The sequence below is a fragment of the Bemisia tabaci genome, chromosome 2 (assembly GCF_918797505.1).
Source record: "Bemisia tabaci chromosome 2, PGI_BMITA_v3".
Classification (NCBI taxonomy): Eukaryota; Metazoa; Arthropoda; class Insecta; order Hemiptera; family Aleyrodidae; genus Bemisia; species Bemisia tabaci.
In genome coordinates this window covers 3,287,018-3,304,474 of record NC_092794.1, presented here as the reverse complement: position 1 = coordinate 3,304,474, position 17,457 = coordinate 3,287,018, and the positions used below count along the sequence as shown (strand labels likewise).

The 17,457-nt window shown below is 38.0% G+C and overlaps 3 protein-coding genes across 12 annotated transcripts in view; 2 read left to right on the top strand and 1 right to left on the bottom strand.

Moving 5' to 3' along the window:
- Nucleotides 1-17,457, bottom strand: part of LOC109042364 (V-type proton ATPase subunit H-like) — a 33,215-nt gene that overhangs the window by 7,523 nt on the left and 8,235 nt on the right. For 8 of the 10 annotated variants that reach the window (XM_072296568.1, XM_072296575.1, XM_072296571.1 and 5 more), the window contains 2 exons: nt 16,978-17,205; nt 11,375-11,454 (listed from right to left, as the gene is read on the bottom strand). In XM_072296568.1, the coding sequence (XP_072152669.1) occupies nt 17,166-17,205 (40 nt within the window). In that variant the 3' untranslated portion in view covers nt 11,375-11,454; nt 16,978-17,165. Of the gene's footprint in view, nt 1-1,784; nt 4,136-11,374; nt 11,455-16,977; nt 17,206-17,457 lie in introns of all 10 variants that reach the window. The other 2 variants (XM_072296573.1, XM_072296570.1) reach the window with 2 other exon arrangements.
- On the top strand, nt 1,826-2,647 carry LOC140223965 (uncharacterized). The gene is made up of 2 exons (XM_072296580.1): nt 1,826-1,930; nt 2,422-2,647. Exons 1-2 carry the CDS (start codon nt 1,842-1,844, stop codon nt 2,645-2,647), a joined length of 315 nt encoding a protein of 104 aa, XP_072152681.1. The 5' UTR covers nt 1,826-1,841.
- On the top strand, nt 8,502-10,073 carry LOC140223963 (uncharacterized). Its single transcript, XM_072296566.1, is given in 2 exon segments — nt 8,502-9,408; nt 9,411-10,073. Coding segments are annotated over 2 exon segments (1,338 nt in total). The 3' UTR covers nt 9,842-10,073.

The following is a 17,457-nucleotide window of genomic DNA, read 5'->3' as shown; positions in this document are numbered from 1 at the left end:
CTTCAGCTACACGACCAAAAACTTAAGTTTATCTTTCGCTAATCCAGAAGCTGTAAAATTCTTCTATTACTTTTCAACATTTTTTCCCCATTTGGAATTAGTGAAACATCATCGTTATTGTCTGCCAATTGGACCTTTTCGGCCCTCTCTTCTATCTTAATTCTCTTGTGCTCACCGTCATGATCCAAGTCTCTCCATTTCTCCACCCTCTTGTCTTAAGATAAAAGTCTCTCTGTCTCTCCTCCTTGTTCTCAAGATCCAAGCATCTCTGTCTGTGTGCCCTTCTGACCCCTGCCAAGACCCCAGTCTCCATGTCCGAAGCCCGCATGACCTCCTGTGTCACATCCAAACCTGCCCCAGTTGGTGAGCGCAAAGCCTTTCGCCCTTTTTGCCTAATGTACCTATCAATGGGTCAGTTGCGCTGGTAACAGAATCCTGTTTTGATGCTTGATTCGTGTAGATTAGCAAAAAATAATAAGATCTGTCCAAACAGAATCTTTCTACGCCCAATATCAAAACACGATTCTGTGACCAGCGCAACTGACCCATTATGGATTGCATTTTGCTAAAAAGGAACCAAGAGCATTCCAATTTCGCTAAAATTTTGCAACTATTTTTACCTTGCAAATGTAAACCTATTACCGATCTAAACAAGTTTTATCTGAACTCCCAATAAACTATAATTTCAAGGCGAAAATTATCTTTGTAAATTTAATTTTTTGCATGATTTCAGTAATTTTATTGCACGGTATGTTCTTAGCAACATTGGATTGCTCTTGGCTCGTTTTTGCAAAATAAAATCCAAAAAGCAGTCTGTAGAGAAAAGAATCGGCTTATAAGAAAAAGAAAGTAAGTAATTGTAAAACAAATGATCCCGCAAAATTTGAGGCGTAACAGAATAATAGACTTTCTAAAATACCTATATAGGTATGTTTTTTATTTAAAATAACTTTTATTAGTATCACTAAACTACAAGGTATGAATTGTTTTCATGCTAGTATGTAGAATTCATGTAAATTCGCATCTCTTGCTCTTGTGCAGGCAAATTCATTAAAATCCATACTAAACTTGATTTAAGAACCAAGGCTGAAGCACAGTATTTGTGGATTTTTTCTTAACTGGTGGTAGCTGATACTTAACATTGGTTTATGGTTGTTTGCTCAACTTATTGTTTTTCCCTTGTGTGTGAGTTGTTGTTGTTGTTCTTGATGGTTTTTTTTTCTTTTTAATCTTGAAAGTACCTATCATTTTCTTCTTGATGTTAAAAGCTAAAATATTTTCATCATTTGCTGAGAGAATTGATATTACCTACATGGATTATTCAAATTTTTAATTTTTCATCTCCTTATTTATATGTATGGCCTAAGTACCAACAATTTTTCTTTTCTCTTCCTAGTCAATTTTTTAGTCTTGAAGACACCAGTAAGTTCAAAGTCTTGCCCTGAGCTTCCAAAAAGTTTCTCTCTGAGAGAAGCTGATTTTTCTTCAGACAGTTCCTTACTTGTCAATAGTTTTCGATACAGCGATTGTGACACCAACCTAGTTTTCATCCTGTCATATTCAGTAGTCTCATTCTAGTCATCATTTTAATCATACTTTGGAATCTAGATTAAGTCTTTTAAAAGTGAGAAGTATCGACTGACGAATAAAAAATTGAAGAAAATCACCAAACAGTACAAAGGCACACCAATCATTGTCAGCACTGAGAAAATTATAATGCTGAAACTCAGCATTCATGTGTGAAGTGAAAAAATAGTATCTTCTTCTTATCGCAGTACACTTACCCTAATTAATTTTCCCTCTTGTTTCTCATTTTTTGCAGATGTACTCGTGTCATCACAATGCCAGCCTTGTTTCTAAGTCAGGTCATTGGTGGCAGCCTAAATCATAAGACAATTTTCCCAATCAAGAATATCTTTGCCATATTCAGGTAAGTAGAGTTGTCTGAACAATTCTTGAAATTTTAATTGAGGCATCCACCTTTCAATTCTAAAATGCCCGACATTCATTGAAAAATGATAATGATTAAACCTAAATCTGTAATTGTAATGCAGAATCCCTCTCTGATTTACCAATTTCATTTTTTAAATTTGTACATTATTTTAAATTATTTTACATGTTGTAGATGTACCAGTGTCAATTTGATAATTTTAATGAATTCGACTGTAAAACAGGAGTAGTTTTTAAGTCAAACTTATGAATCAGGAGCACGTCTTTTCATTGTGAGAAGTATCGATTGACGGATAAAAAATTGAAGAAAATCACCAAACAGTACAAATGTACACCTATCTTTGTCAGCACCGAGAAATTAATAATGCTGAAACTCAGCATTCATGTGTGAAGTGAAAAAAATAGTATCTTCTTCTTACCGCAGTACACTTACCCTAATTAATTTTCCCTCTTGTTTCTCATTTTTTGCAGATGTACTCGTGTCATCCCAATGCCAGCTCTGTTTCTAAGTCAGGTCATTGGTGCCAGCCTAGCTCATAAGACAAATTTTCAAGTCAAGGATACCAAAGTCATGTTCTACATCTATCTATTCTGTTCTAGAATATATAATTGTTTCCTGTTCATTTTGTCTTCATTGCATTTTTCACATCCTTTTGATAAATGTGTGTCTGAACGTAGCACTCACTCGCCCACCTAGACCACAGTCCAAATTTTTACGTAGGAGTTAGTTCTCTATCAAGGGACTAATTTTTGTCCTGAGGAATGATTAAGCTACAGTGCTGAGATCACGGTCCAAATTAGCATTAATGCACTTCGATGGCACTAACAACGACAAATTCACTCTGATAATACTCTCCACAGTGCCAGATGCCCCTAAAAAAATTCCCCCCTTTAGTTTTCGCACTAGTGATCCCCTCCTGTTACCTTTAATTTACGAAAAATTGCAACAATAGAATACTGAAAGCTTTAGTGAATAAGGTTCCTTATCAGTGGTGTGGAAGACAAGGCATGTAAGTGCAGTTCTTGAAAAAATTGAGGTGACAAAAGATTTCATCAACTCTAGTCCTAAAATATATTCAGTAAAAAAATCACTGTTAAAATCAAATGTATAATTGAGCTTGAACTTTCTTTCTGCCACAAGGCTCTGTGTAATTTCGAAACTTTAAACATGTAATCTTGAAATAGCAAAAACTGCACTTGCGCACCTTGTCCTCCAAGCCCCTACTGCGTGGTGTCATGTCTTGTTTAGCACCATTCGTTTTGCCTGAAAACTAACCTAAGATAAGAATTATTAATTCGAGTAACATTTTAAGCATGAAATTGAACCATCCTCTTTGAGGAGTCCAGAGACTTTTACGCCTGCTATTACTGCTTAAAAAATGTGCATTTTTACGGCTCAAGTTATTCTCAGAATATTGGTACTGGAATTCATTGCCTTGGCCTAACTAGAAGTTAAATTAAAGAAAGACTTACTGAGGTGGCCCTCTCAGAATAGTGCCGATCACTGCTCTTCTTTGCATGAGAAATAGTGGTACATGACAAGCATTAAAAGCTTGCCTGCTGAAGGTAAAAGAGACAAATTGAACTTTTCATTGAATGTGAGGCTGGACTAGTTACCTAATATGTAACTGTCAAGGCTGAATGACTAAGTGGTTAAACATATTTAAAAAGTGGGTAAGTATACTTTGAAATTAATCTCTTACAAGGATTAGATTCATCCAGAAAAAATCTAGAAGTAGGAATTAATTTGGCCAGGCAGAGATGAACCTTAAGGGATCAACTAACCCCCCTGAGTTTGCAGAAAAGGAACAAATAATATAAAGTTTATATAAAACTTTAGAAAGTTGTAGCAAATGGAGGAATGTACGTTTCTGCATCACAGCAAGGAAACGCAGGTCTGGATTCAATAAGTTGTCTACAGGATGAAGCGCAGATATCTTGGCCTTGTTCAAAGGATCTGGGTTTGTCAACCAGGCCAATCAACCCTTAAACTGTAGCTAGAGCATCTCAGCTGCCACTTTTCGTGTCACTCACTACGAGATAATTGAGTTTTGTTGGCGTGAAAAAGTGCATGCGCCTGACCAAAGTGTCATTCTCATTATTAGCTGATAGGTCATCCTACACTGTGACCTCCCAACAGAATCTATATGTGGCTGCACTGCCTCGGCACCACCTTCTACATTACCTGTATTGACAGAATGGATGTAAGAGGTCTTCACTTTAATCATTGACAAAATGTCTGTGAAGGGAGATTGAGAATAAAATTTGAATCTATTAATTTACCTGAAGGTGTCAAAAAAATGTCATCATCCATCCTAGGAGAGTTTAACGAGACTTACAACAGGCTTTTCTAGAGACAGATTGCTTTCCAGCTCACATTAATACGAGATTAATGGCACACAATCTGAATTAAAGAAAAACATGCAGATTTCCTTCGGCATGTGGCAGTAAACATGCTTCAATGATATGAAAAGAGCCGCAAAATGATGGGTGCTTCAAAATGCACATGATCGCTGCATCCTAAGACACGATGAAAAGATAAGGATATCTGGAAGGTCACAATCGATCAAACTCTCCTCTTTATGTTATAAAATACTATTCACTCATCTCTTGCTTCCACAGCAGTGCCATCATGGGTTGCTGAGCAAAAATTAGGACAGAACGGGAGCTCAGTAAGAACTTACAGCACATTTCGATGGAAACTAGCAATTAATCTACCAATATACTGGCTACTACAAAGGCAAGATGACATTCAGTGTATAAACGCTTACGATGATAAATATTACTCAGTTGGGGTCAGGCGTGTGGTATCCGTCAAGTTGGTAGTATGTATTGCTAGGGAGAATTGCCCTAGTAGGTCGTGAAGCCTGGTTGGGCACTTGTTAGCTTATCAATAAAATGTGATCTTCTTCTTAGACCAGTGTCTCGCTTTTCACCTTTCCCTTCAAAGGCATCTTCTGCGATATTATAATGGCGACGAGTACGGGATCCGAAGCACGAAGAACTTTCACGAAACCATGAAACGCTGCGCCATTTGTATCACGTTCCAGGTGACCAATTTTTTTTCACCGCTCCCGTCACGGCGCTGCGCTGCTGATAAGGTTAGGCCACTCACTTGTTGCACGTTGAAACGGAATTTCGAATTTCGATCGAATCTACACGTCTCTTGGTAATCTCAATTTCATTACTATTTCTTCACTGAAATGCCTGACGATACTAATGATTCCACAGGGTCAGAATCGCCCTCGATCCATGATCAAATTTCTCTGTTAACAAATCTCGTTACACAGCTCACGAAACTCCAGTTATCTCAACAGGCTGGATCCTCAAATCGGCCTCCCCGATTCAGCTTTGAATCCTATAATCTGAATTCACCTGAATTACTAGATGACTACTTGGATCGGTTTAAACTTCAGTTAGGTCAGTGTAAAGTACCTCAGGAAGAATGGGCAGCCAATCTGCGTATTCACATGGGGGCAGAGCTCAACTCCACTCTCAGAGACCTTGCTTACCCCTCTAAGGTAGATTCACTCTCCTTTGATGTAATTTGTTCCATGCTCATCGATCATTTTGTTAAGAAAAAGAACAAATATACTGAAGCCATCAATTTTCGCAAAGTTTTCCAGAAAGATGGAGAGAAGGTCCATGAATTTGCGGCTCGCCTCAAAGCGGCAGCAAGATTCTGTAAATTCGATGATTTTTTAAATTATTCTCTAATTGTTCAGTTCATCCATGGAGTGCTCGATGATGACATCCGTGACGAGATTATCACTAAACAGCCAGATCAGTTCGAAGAAGCTCTCAAGATCGCTCAAGCCCTTGAAGCATCACAGGAGGCTTCCTCTCATCTGAAACCAAATCAGCCAGCAACCGTTCACAAGTTCTACGATAGCAAACCAAAGGTCAAGAAGAAGCAATCATCAAATTTCCGTCCTAAATCTCAACACCGCTCAAATCAAGGTAACAAGCCAAACTTCTCTAGTGATAAGCAGTCTTCGACTCAGCCAAATCAAAGGAAGTTCATCAATGTCTCTTGTCGCTCTTGCAATGTTGAGCATGAAAGAAGGAATTGTAGGTACAGACGCTCTAGGTGTAATTACTGTAAACATGTTGGTCATTTGCTTGAAGTATGTGGTAAAAAACCCACCAATAACATTAATTTTCAGGAGACGGAGTATCCTGATACAGGTATTTCGTACTTTGGAGCGTCCATACATAAGGTTTCTTCCACAGATGAATCCATCCTTAACGCTCCACCACCCCCAACTTTTTTGGAAGTCTACATTAATGATCAACTCATCAAAATGGAGTTAGACACCGGAGGTGCTTGTTCCGTCATCAATGTCCACACCTTTAAAAAACTGTTTCCAAACACACTCCTACATCCTACTAATAGGCCATTTTTCAGTTTTACCAAAGAGTCTTTTAAGTGTCTGGGATACGCTAAAGTTAAAGTGCAATTTAGAGGCAAAACCAAGTTTTTGAATCTATTTGTTGTAGATTTTCCATGCGACAGTATTTTTGGTCGTGAATGGATCGTTCACTTTGCAGAATTCTTGTCCTTTGATAAACTTTACAGCGTAAAGCAAGTTCAAACAAGTAACCCCCACTTAACACCCAATGTTCAACATCGATTGCAAATACTCTTACAGAAACATCATCAAATTTTTGATGAAACTGCTGGGACATTAGAAGGTCCTCCTGAAAAATGGCACTTAGACAAAGATGCAAAACCAGTCTTCGCACGGGCTCGCCCACTTCCCTACACTATGCGTGAGGCTTACGCTCAAAATATTGAGAAAAAGTTACTATCTGGCCACTATAAAAAAGTCACACATTCCAGATGGGCTTCTCCAACTCATGTAGTAGTGAAAAATGGGAAACTAAGAATTACCGGCGACTATAAATCAACCGTCAATCCACAGCTGATAGCAGATGAGTATCCGATTCCCAAAGTAGAAGAAGTTTTTCATGGAATGAAGGATGCCAAAGTTTTTTGTAAATTAGATGTAACTGATGCCTTTATGCATCTCGTTTGTGATGATGAATCGTGTGAATTGATGACCCTGAATACTCCTACTCACGGTCTGATTAGGCCCACCAGGGCACAATATGGGTTAACACCCGTCCCTGCTGTATGGCAGCGTAGGCTCCATTCGCATCTTCAAGACATTGAAGGCGCAACAAATTTTTTTGATGATATTTTGCTCTATGCCAGTTCTGTAGAAGAAATGTTTCTCATTTTAGCCAAGGTTCTGGATCGCCTAGAAAAGATTGGTATCAAACTCAACCGACCCAAATGCCAGTTCTTCCTAGATTCTGTTGAATTTCTGGGCCATAGGATCGATCAGCATGGACTCCACAAACTGGACAAACATGTTAATGCTATAGTAAACGCCGAAAAACCTCAAAACGCTGATGAACTCCGAACATTTCTGGGTAAAGTAACCTACTACCATTCTTTCATACCAGACCTTTCCACAATCACTCATCCTCTCAGAGAAATACTGAAACATAAAATTTTCAGTTGGACTCAAGAAGGCCTTGCTGCTTTCAACAAACTGAAGGAAATTTTGATCTCTGACCAAGTATTGACTCCATATGATCCAAAACTGCCGATTACATTAGCAGTCGATGCCAGTCCCTTCGCTTTAGGCGCAGTTTTATCACACTCCCTACCGGATGAAACGGAGAGACCCATTTCATATGCGAGTAAAGCTCTAAATAACGTGGAGAAACGGTACCCGCAGGTTGATAGAGAAGCTCTTGCTATTGTGTGGGGAGTAAAAAGGTTTTTTGAATACTTGTATGGTCGGAAATTCACCTTGTATACTGACAATAAACCTGTGTCTCATATCTTCGCACCAAATGCTCTCCTTCCAAAATTTACTTTATCTCGTTGTGCAAACTATGCATCCTACCTGTCCAACTTTAATTACGACATCAAATTCAGGCGTTCAACTCAAAATTGCAATGCTGATTATTTGTCTCGTATCCACAGCTTCAGCGTACCTTCCTCATCTTTCGATGATTTTGATATTTTTATTCTCAACCAAATTGAGCTACTTCCTGTAACGTCACAGCTAATTGCAGCAGAAACAAGGAAAGATCCACAACTTTCACCGATTTTGCTAGCAATCCAACAAGGGAAGGACTTAACCTCACTTGGTTACACCGGACGGCAAGCAGAATATACGCAGGCTTGTGATTGCCTTTTATGGGGTCACCGTTTAGTAATTCCAGCTAAATTGCAAAAAAGAATATTAGAAGAACTGCATCTTGCGCACTCTGGCATTACAAAAATGAAAAGCCTTGCCAGATCAATCGTGTACTGGCCAAACATTGATCAAGATATTGAGCAACTCGCTAAAACCTGTGAGGCGTGTCTCAGTCACAGCAAAGCTCCTCCAAAATTCTCGCATCCATGGGAATACCCAACAGCTCCTTAGGAGAGAATTCACATAGACTACGCAGGTCCAATTTGTGGCAAATACTTGCTCATCGTAGTGGACGCTTACTCCAAATGGTTACAGGTTTTCCCTTCTCAGTCCATGACTAGTGAAGCAACCTGTAAGCTACTCTCAAACACATTCTCCCTGTTCGGTGCTCCGGTCACAGTCGTCTCGGACAACGGTCCTGCTTTTGTCTCCAACCATTTTCAACAATTCCTAAAATCACAAGGAATCCTATTTCACAAAAAAATAGCGCCATACCATCCGGCAACCAACGGACAAGCAGAGCGAGCGGTACAAACCGTCAAGAATTCTTTAAAATACATGGCGGCAACAATCCACACCCTCCAAGACTCCTTAAACACCATTGTTCAACGATATAATAGAACACCTCATCAAGCAACGGGACAACCGCCCTCCTTACTCTTCATCGGCAGAACAACCCGAACTCGGCTTGATGCTATGCATCCGAATCTCAGAGTCATGGTTAATCAACGACAAGACAACAGCTTTCCAAAGAAGCTCCGTTCCTTCAGAATAAATCAAGAGGTTATGTTTCGGTCATACAATAGTCCGAAACCCTGGCTGCGAGGTGTGATTTCTGCAAAACTCGGTGCCTTGCACTACCTGGTCAAATACAAAAACCAAGAACACAAGCGTCACATTGACCAATTACTGTCTTGCAGAATCACTCTTGACCACCCTTCACCGTCTAATTGCAACACTGATGTTCCGAATACTGCTGATGCAACGACCAGAAAACGGGTAAAATTCTTTCCTGTATCCAACGCAACCTCTAGCCCTCAACCGGAGTCTACTTTTATTCAAACCTCACCACTTGTTTTTTCTGATAGGTCAAACTCAACTCCTTGTACAACTTCACATGATGCAATTTCAAACTCAGCTATTCAATCCTCTCCGAAGAACTCAGCTATTCAATCTTCTCCGAAGAACTCATCTATTCAATCTTCTCCGAAGAACTCAGCCATTCAATCTTCTCCGAAGAACTCCATCAATTCTCCGAAAACTCTTATGAATCTTCTCCGAAGAACTCATCTATTGAATCTTCCCCGAAGAACTCATCTATTCAATCTTCTTCGAAGAACTTATCAATTCAATCTTCTCCGGGAAATTTATCTACTCAACCACAGTCTACTTCTAACCAACCTTCTCAAAAAGGCTCACCGACCCAGTCAACTTCAGATTCTAGCTCTTCACCCGATGTTTCACCACAACATCTCAAGTCACCGATTAGTCAACATGCAGAATCCTCTAGTCAATCTATCAACGTTACTCCTAAAAATGTACCTATATCAAAACCCAACAAAGGTCGAGGCAGAGGTGTTTCTAAAGCCACCAAAAAACAATTTTCAGTTAAACCTGGTGTTTCGACTTTTGGTCGCATTGTTAAACCTAAGGAACCATACTCTCCAGAGTAACAAATTGAATTATTGCTCTTTCACTGTAACACTGTTAAATAATTTTAAGATTCTTATTTTTCTGTTCCATTAGAAAAAATTTATTAACATAAATTTTTTTCTTCGCACTCTTGCGGAGATTGTGGTATCCGTCAAGTTGGTAGTATGTATTGCTAGGGAGATTTGCCCTAGTAGGTCGTGAAGCCTGGTTGGGCACTTGTTAGCTTATCAATAAAATGTGATCTTCTTCTTAGACCAGTGTCTCGCTTTTCACCTTTCCCTTCAAAGGCATCTTCTGCGATATTATAAGGCGAACAAAATAATAATTAAAAAAGAACAAGAACGAGGGATCAACCATTGGGTGAACACATAATGGGTGACTATAATTCGGAAAAAACTTCGCGCACTCAATAGAGAAAAACTAAATGATAAATAAAATATCATTCGAATAACTTCACTTAAATTCCTGCAACTCCTTTAAGTGTGTTTTCCTAATTTTCACGAACTTATTACTAAATAAACAACGGAGAACCCGACAGTTCCCATAAGATGCCATGTATTTTAGTTTTTACCACGGATTCCTAACCTCTTTTTGCGCTGAAAGGTATGGGTAGGTGGTATTGGTGAGACTACCAATAATTACTAATTAGCCATTAATTCTTCAAGTTTAAGATCCACAACCATCGAGAAGATAATTATTGCATATTACAAGCTGGCCATCAAAATTACTGTTTCGGTTAGATTGCCGATTAGCTTCGTCAAATCCGTGCTTCCCTCCTTGATCACAATTCAAAGTGTTAAATGGGTCAGTTGCGTTAGTCTCAGAATTGTATTTTGATGACATCAGATTACAGATCAGCAAAAAATGACAAGATCTGTCCAAAACCCAAGTTTTCTTGTCCGATACCAGCGGAGATATTCCTCTTCAAATAGCATGGCATATGACGTCATCCATCACAGTAGTGCATACTATAGTTTCTTCCACCTTGGTTTCATCTATGATTTAAGTAGAGCTACCAATACAAATGTGTACATCACTGATTGATTGAATCAAAGGTGGACGGGACCATGGTGTAAGCTACCGCAGTGGATGACATCATACACTGTGTTTTTAAAAGGGCAATATTTCCATTAATACTGGATGGAAAAACTAAGCATCTGGACAAAACTGATTCCTTTTTGCTAATCTATGAGCTGAAACCATCAAAATGCACTCCTGTGACCAGCGCAACTGACCCATTACAAAGGATTCACCTCAATTAGAAATTTTAAAAGATACAATACAAAAAGTCAGCGTCATTGACTCATTGTTAAGAGTCTGGGTAATACTTCTGGTAACAAGTCTTCGTTGAAGGCACCAAAATCCATACTCCTAATTAGCAGGCTTTTAGCTAATACAGGTCAATGGACTGCCACATCAGTAAATTTACCCACGTCTATTGATAATAATAGGCAGGAAAAATCTCAGTGTTTAATATGACCGCAGCAAATGATGATCTTCAGATACAAGATTTGATTAATTTCTGAAGCAGTCAAGCTACATAGAGGTCTTACCAGCGAGTAATGCAGCTGCAGATTTTGCTGTAGTAGTTGTTGATCCTTGCTCTTTTTCCAGCTGGCGTCCTAGATACTCCCTGAAATAAAACACAAATAAAAAATTAACGACATAATTAATTAAGACAATTTTACTCCTTAAGTGTGTACGACAGGTATAATCCTAGACTCCAGTAGCAAAATATTTATATGCACGCAATAGTCATTTACCATTAACATGGATCTACTGAAAAACTAATACAGTGCTCTCTGTAGTGGATCTCAAGGGACCCGAAGATTCATATGGTACAGAGAGACACCTACTGGACAGAGAGGGTAATACATGTATTTAATACAGGAAAAGGTGGGTGAATTTATCCTTTGCGGAGTTTTCTCTTACAAAGAAAGAGAATTACAGAAGATTGGGCAAAAAAAGAGAAAGGAAAATAGTTGATATGATTGGCAGGTTCTATACCCCACAAGTAGCTTATATCTCTTTTGTTAAGGTGTGCATTATGACATGCTCAGTATCCATGCAGCTTTCTTGTGATCACCTGCAAGTGTCACTTATGATTCAAAATGAAATAAAAAAGGAGAGAATAAGAGGGGCCGAAATGATTGAAGGACTGGTCAACATTAAAAGTTGGCTTGCTGGGCATTAAACAACGGGTTAAGGGTTTAAAGTTCTGCACTCAAAGAACACAGAGATGTTCCTTCAAAGAGAAAACTAATAATTGGCTTTAGTTGTTGAGACAATACGGCCACCGCAAATATGAAGTATTTCCTCAAATAGGTACTGGGATCACTATGAATTAATCATTTCCCAAAGCATCGCCATCACTCTCCAGATCACTAAAATGTTGGTGAAGGCCGCTCACAGGTCTAATAACGAGTGGGAAAAGAGAGAAATGCGAAGATTTGAATAGATAAGGGAAGAGCACAAAGTTTTCAGTGAAAGGCGCATGTTTGAAACTTTGATTTTTGATTGAAAAAGATTTGAAACATAGTTGCCAGGTTGTCTCAACATACTATCCTCTTGCTGAGGTTTTCAAAATAACATTGAACTGAAACAAATTGCTTCAAAGGTTTATAAAATGTTTAATTTTTTCAATACCTAAAGTAGGTGGTCAATTGGTAGAGGGGTGACGACAGTCACGGTTCTAGTGCAGAATCCACTAGCTGTATGTAAAGTTACAACTCTGACCAATCTATCCAATCCTGGGTGACACTTAGCAATTCTTGCTACTTACCAGCAGATAGATGGTAAAAATCTGTCATTTACTGTCACTTCTATCATCAGTCAAAATTAAATGTAATATGACAATACTTCCGGAAAATTGATCAAAATATAAAGTTGAGAACTTTTTTGAGAGAGAAAAAATAGCCAAATGTTATGGTCCTAAAAATCAGATATAAATAATTCTTAGGGAAACTACTTAGAATAAACCTCGATTAAGCATAGATTTCTGGTTTTGTTAAGTGATGGTAACATTGGAATACTACTGTATCTTCGTGAATTGATGTTTAAAAATTTCGGAGCGTTGATAAAATTTGGAAACTTTCACGAAATTGAGCAATGCCGATTAATAGTGTATATGTACGTAAATCGATCAGTGTTGAGAAAATTCGGCATTTTTGTGAAATTAGCCAATGTTGATAAAATTTGAAATTTACTTTAATTTAAAAAATTGTAGTCAACATTTACATTTTCATAAATATTGCAATGTTGGTAAAATTAATTTTTTTTCTTTTATTTATTGGTTAGAAGCATAGGTGACTACAATGAGTACAAAGTATTCACCCTCAACTTAGAATTCATCAAATTTGACTAAGTTGGCAAAATTTCAGAGCTTCAATTTTCAAAGCGATGTTGTGGCAGTACGGTTGCAACATGTGTCAACTGTACTGGAACATGTCATAATTTGTTTACCGATAATATAATTTGAAATCAGTCCTTAACATCTAAATTATAGTCTATTTTAAAGCATGCTAAAGCACAAGAGAATGCATTGAAGTATATCCAAAAGTGCATTGCTCAAATACCTATCAGATATCTAGCTCAAACTTAATGAGACCTAGGTTTTGAGTACCTAAATGCTAGAATAAAAACCAATGAATCTTAGAAAAATCGACATGAGTAAAAAAATAGGACTGGAAGTACCCGAATAGCCCATTTAAACACACAAAATAATGAAAAATATGAATGAGGCATAATTGATTTTCACGAGTGCAAGTATTCAAAATACTTGGTTACAAGTCGTATTTTGAGCATGTTGTGCTTCTTTGACCACAAAAATGCAATACCTTTGGTTTTACTCCATAGCTGAAGATTTAAACCACACTCAATTCATGCAGAGGGCATGTGACATCATCAAAGTGATGGCCATGCATGTATCATTTTTACTCATACATGCAATGTATGCCTTTTTTATGTATATATTCTAGTTTCCCTGCATGTTGCCGAATTCCTTTCAAAAATCGAATTTTTAAGAAAATTTGTATTTATTTTACTTCTGATTTTTCAGAGAAATTTGTCCGTAATTTGATTTAAAGTCTAAAAGTTACGAGAAAATATATTCATAGCTTTCCTTAAAAATAAATATTTTCTGAAAGGAACTTTGGCAACATTCGAACACTCATGTGGCATTTTCACTCAGCATGGCAGGTGGTCAAGTTGAATTTACATCCAGATAATAGTTAAATACACAGATCCCATGACTTTTAAAACAGGTACAGTAAAATTCAGCCTTATTTAGTACCTACATTTAGAAACCTTAGTCATCATCCGCCCAAAATATCACAAGCCTTATTAACGCTTAGAAGGTGTGTTGCTGGACAATTCAATATTGTTTTAATTTTGCTTAAAAACTTTTGCGCATACTTTCATAAAACAGAAATTATTCTTGACGGCGGAAGAAATATTGGGTAAAATTTTCAATTGATTCTGTTGATCAGTTTCTCCGTAAAAGATTGAAAAGTTTAAGATTTGGCAACATGGTGCCTAAGCACAATTGACGCTTGTAATACTTGAGCCAGAAGATGAGGATAAGACTATAACTTAGCAGTGGATGGTGACAAATGATAAAGAGTTTTGGGCAGATACCGACGATTCTCCTCAAGCACACACAGCATCGAAAGCTCGACGCACTATGACGTCATTCTTTCATCCATGTTAATCAGGTGAGGTTTTCTCATTTTTTTCATACATATTTCATGTGGTTTTAAATGTTTTTAGGCGTTTTTTATTCTTACGGCGTTTTCAGTATCCAGCACAAGCTCCCACCATGATTTATCGGTGATCAAAATATTACTGTAGGTAAAACTTCTGGATTTTGTTAAAACGAAGAATAAGATAGAGCAGGTAAAAGTTATTCATTCATCATTTGACTGATTCAGATAATTTTAACTTCATATGGGACAGGGTTCTATGAAACTGATCCATTTGAGAGGATGTGAAAGGGCTGCCTGTGCCCAGAAAATTAAAAATTTGAGGGTTTCAAAAGAGTAAAAAGGGCTTTTTTTTATGCAGATCGCAGTGGAACGCGGTGGATCACAATGAACATCGGATTTTTTTTATTCCGTTCCTCAGCCGTGATCCAAGCGTTCCAGGTGGATCAGGGTGGAACGCTGGATCGCTCTTCCGAGGTGGGGCGAGCTTGCGATCCACTGTGATCCTAACCTAATGCAAGGAAGTTGCCGTCCCCAACAAATCAAAACTGTCCCTGATCAAAACAATAATAAATCAGACCAAATTCCAAGTTTGGATTTTTTTTATCACTTGTAACACTTTGGATAGGTCCGGATCGCTCAGGATTCCGATCCAGTGCGTTCCACTGCGATCCACCCTGATCCGCGATAAAAAAAAGCCCTGAAGCAACAATGGAACACAACAAAAACACAAAAACAGGGTCCTGAAAGGGGAAGGGGCTAAAACACCAATTGCACCATCAAAAAATCATTGAAAAATACAAGCCTCGAACAAATTACTGCAAAAAAATATTGAGGAGCTGTAAAAGTCGAGGTGAAGGAAGTAAAATTTTCTCTAATTTATGGTTTGGCAGGGTGTCTACTGAGGTCCACAAAAACTAAATAAGTACTTTTGAAGTACTTTTATAGGTACTTAAGGAAAAATTTAAGTACCTTGCTTTGGAGAAAAATTAAGTACTTTTTAAGTACCTTTTGGCGACGCATCGCAATTCTTCGATTTTGGCACTGCCGCACACTTTACTTCGGCTGTTCCCGTGGCCTTTTCGGCTGTTTCCGTCAAATCGAGGGAAATGCCTTGTTCCGCTCCTCTACAACAACCGCGTTCTTACAGGCTGACATTGTACTAATACGCCTGACGGCCAACGCACAGAGGGTTGCATAACTATAAGGCGATCGAACTGAACGCGCAGCACAAAATGCGAAAAATTACGGACCCTCGGCGAGATTTACGTACTTTTAAGGTACTTACGGACCGACGTTAAAAAATGCGTACTTTTTCCGGACATTCCGGACTGGTAGACACCCTGTTTGGATTCCATTTCTTCAAATAAGTTGGTTCCTCGTTATTTTAATGTCTATGCAATATTTTCTTTGAATTCGCTCAAGAAATACAATTTCCTCAAATGATGTTCCATTTTAAAAAAAAAAAAATTAATAAATTGGGCAGCCAGTAGTGAAAGCTTGAAAAACAGACAATTTTGGACACTCTTAATAAACCCAAGTACAAACTGCATAAGGCAATAAACTGTGAGTAAAAGGGGCTAGAAATTTTATATTTCATTGAATATTTATAAAATCGGTTGAGTAAAATATTTCGAACAAAGTTTTGAGATACTGAAAACAGGTGAGAAAACAGCATTGAGAATTTTCTTAGTTACACATATCACAGCAAAATTTGAAAAAGAATGCATTCATAGCAATCATTCCATTGTTAATTCGTTTAAATAATTTGCACGTGCTATCATAATTCAAGGACATGGTTATTGTAGCTGGCATTGATCACTAATCTACAAAATTCAAACGTTGCTACAGGACATTGCTTAGTTACCATTAGAAATACATTTGAGCAATTAATGTAAAGTCATGGAATGGAATCAACGTGGAATGGTAAATGAAGGTAAATGATCTATGTTCAGTGGTAAATGTTGTCGAGCATTTCAACATCAGCTATAAAATCACACACCTGATTCCAAAATTTTAATATGTAGATCATTCCAAGCACTGAGCGAGCAAAATCATTACTCTCCTGAACCAGGCCTTTGACCTTCCAGAAGTTAGAAGAGTGATTCCGTTCTGCCTTTCTTATAGAGGGCTGTTACCTCCTAGAAGTCACCGGTGATCATTACAGCGTTTGATCAGCTAGGCAGTTACCAAAGAGTACATCCAGTCTTCAATTACATAAACTCTAAGCTCACTCACTTTTTATAGACTAAAGGACAATTGTTACGGAGCTGCACGCTCCATCTTCAGCTTCATCACGACTGATCCTTGTTGATTAACCCCAGCAGTCCATCCTCAATTTCATCGAAAATGTCATTCGTCAAACGGTAAGAATGTCAGAGCATGTAAACCAAAACTTCTCCGAAGAATTGTTTTTAAATCTTGATTTAATTTAAAAATTGTCAATTATTACTTACTGTTTGCCTCGCGAATAGTGACGGACGTATTCACCAACATCAAAGGATGCAACGCTGAACACCAAAGCATCCTTGGAAGTATCAAGTAAAAAGACCAGACAGCAAAGAAGCTCATAGTTGCGCTCATTCAAACGTGCTGCATTTTCTCTCCAGAACTGAGCAGACCAGTGGACTAGAGACCTCTCTAGTCACCCACATTTTACTTCAGTGGCATATTCATCAAAAGAACTATAAGTAAAAATGAAAAAAATTATTTCAAATTGCAGTATTTACTTTCTTGATAGTAAATACTAGAGTACCTATATAGCGAGAGTATGGACAGATTGCTTCATGGAGGGCTTAGGGCCCAAAAGTGCAGCCACCCTTTTAACCAACTTCTAACACACAAAATTTCACTGCCAGTCTGCAGATTTCAATTCTAACCAAGATGGCTAAGAATGTACATAAATGAGCGTTCTTCCGCAAAAATGAGTAAATTTG

Bases quoted from the DNA above. Each gene is read 5' to 3' on its own strand.
- LOC140223965 (XM_072296580.1), top strand. From the start codon at position 1,842: ATGCCAGCCTTGTTTCTAAGTCAGGTCATTGGTGGCAGCCTAAATCAT. The intron at 1,931-2,421 runs GTAAGTAGAGTT...CATTTTTTGCAG, and splicing joins AATATCTTTGCCATATTCAG to ATGTACTCGTGTCATCCCAA.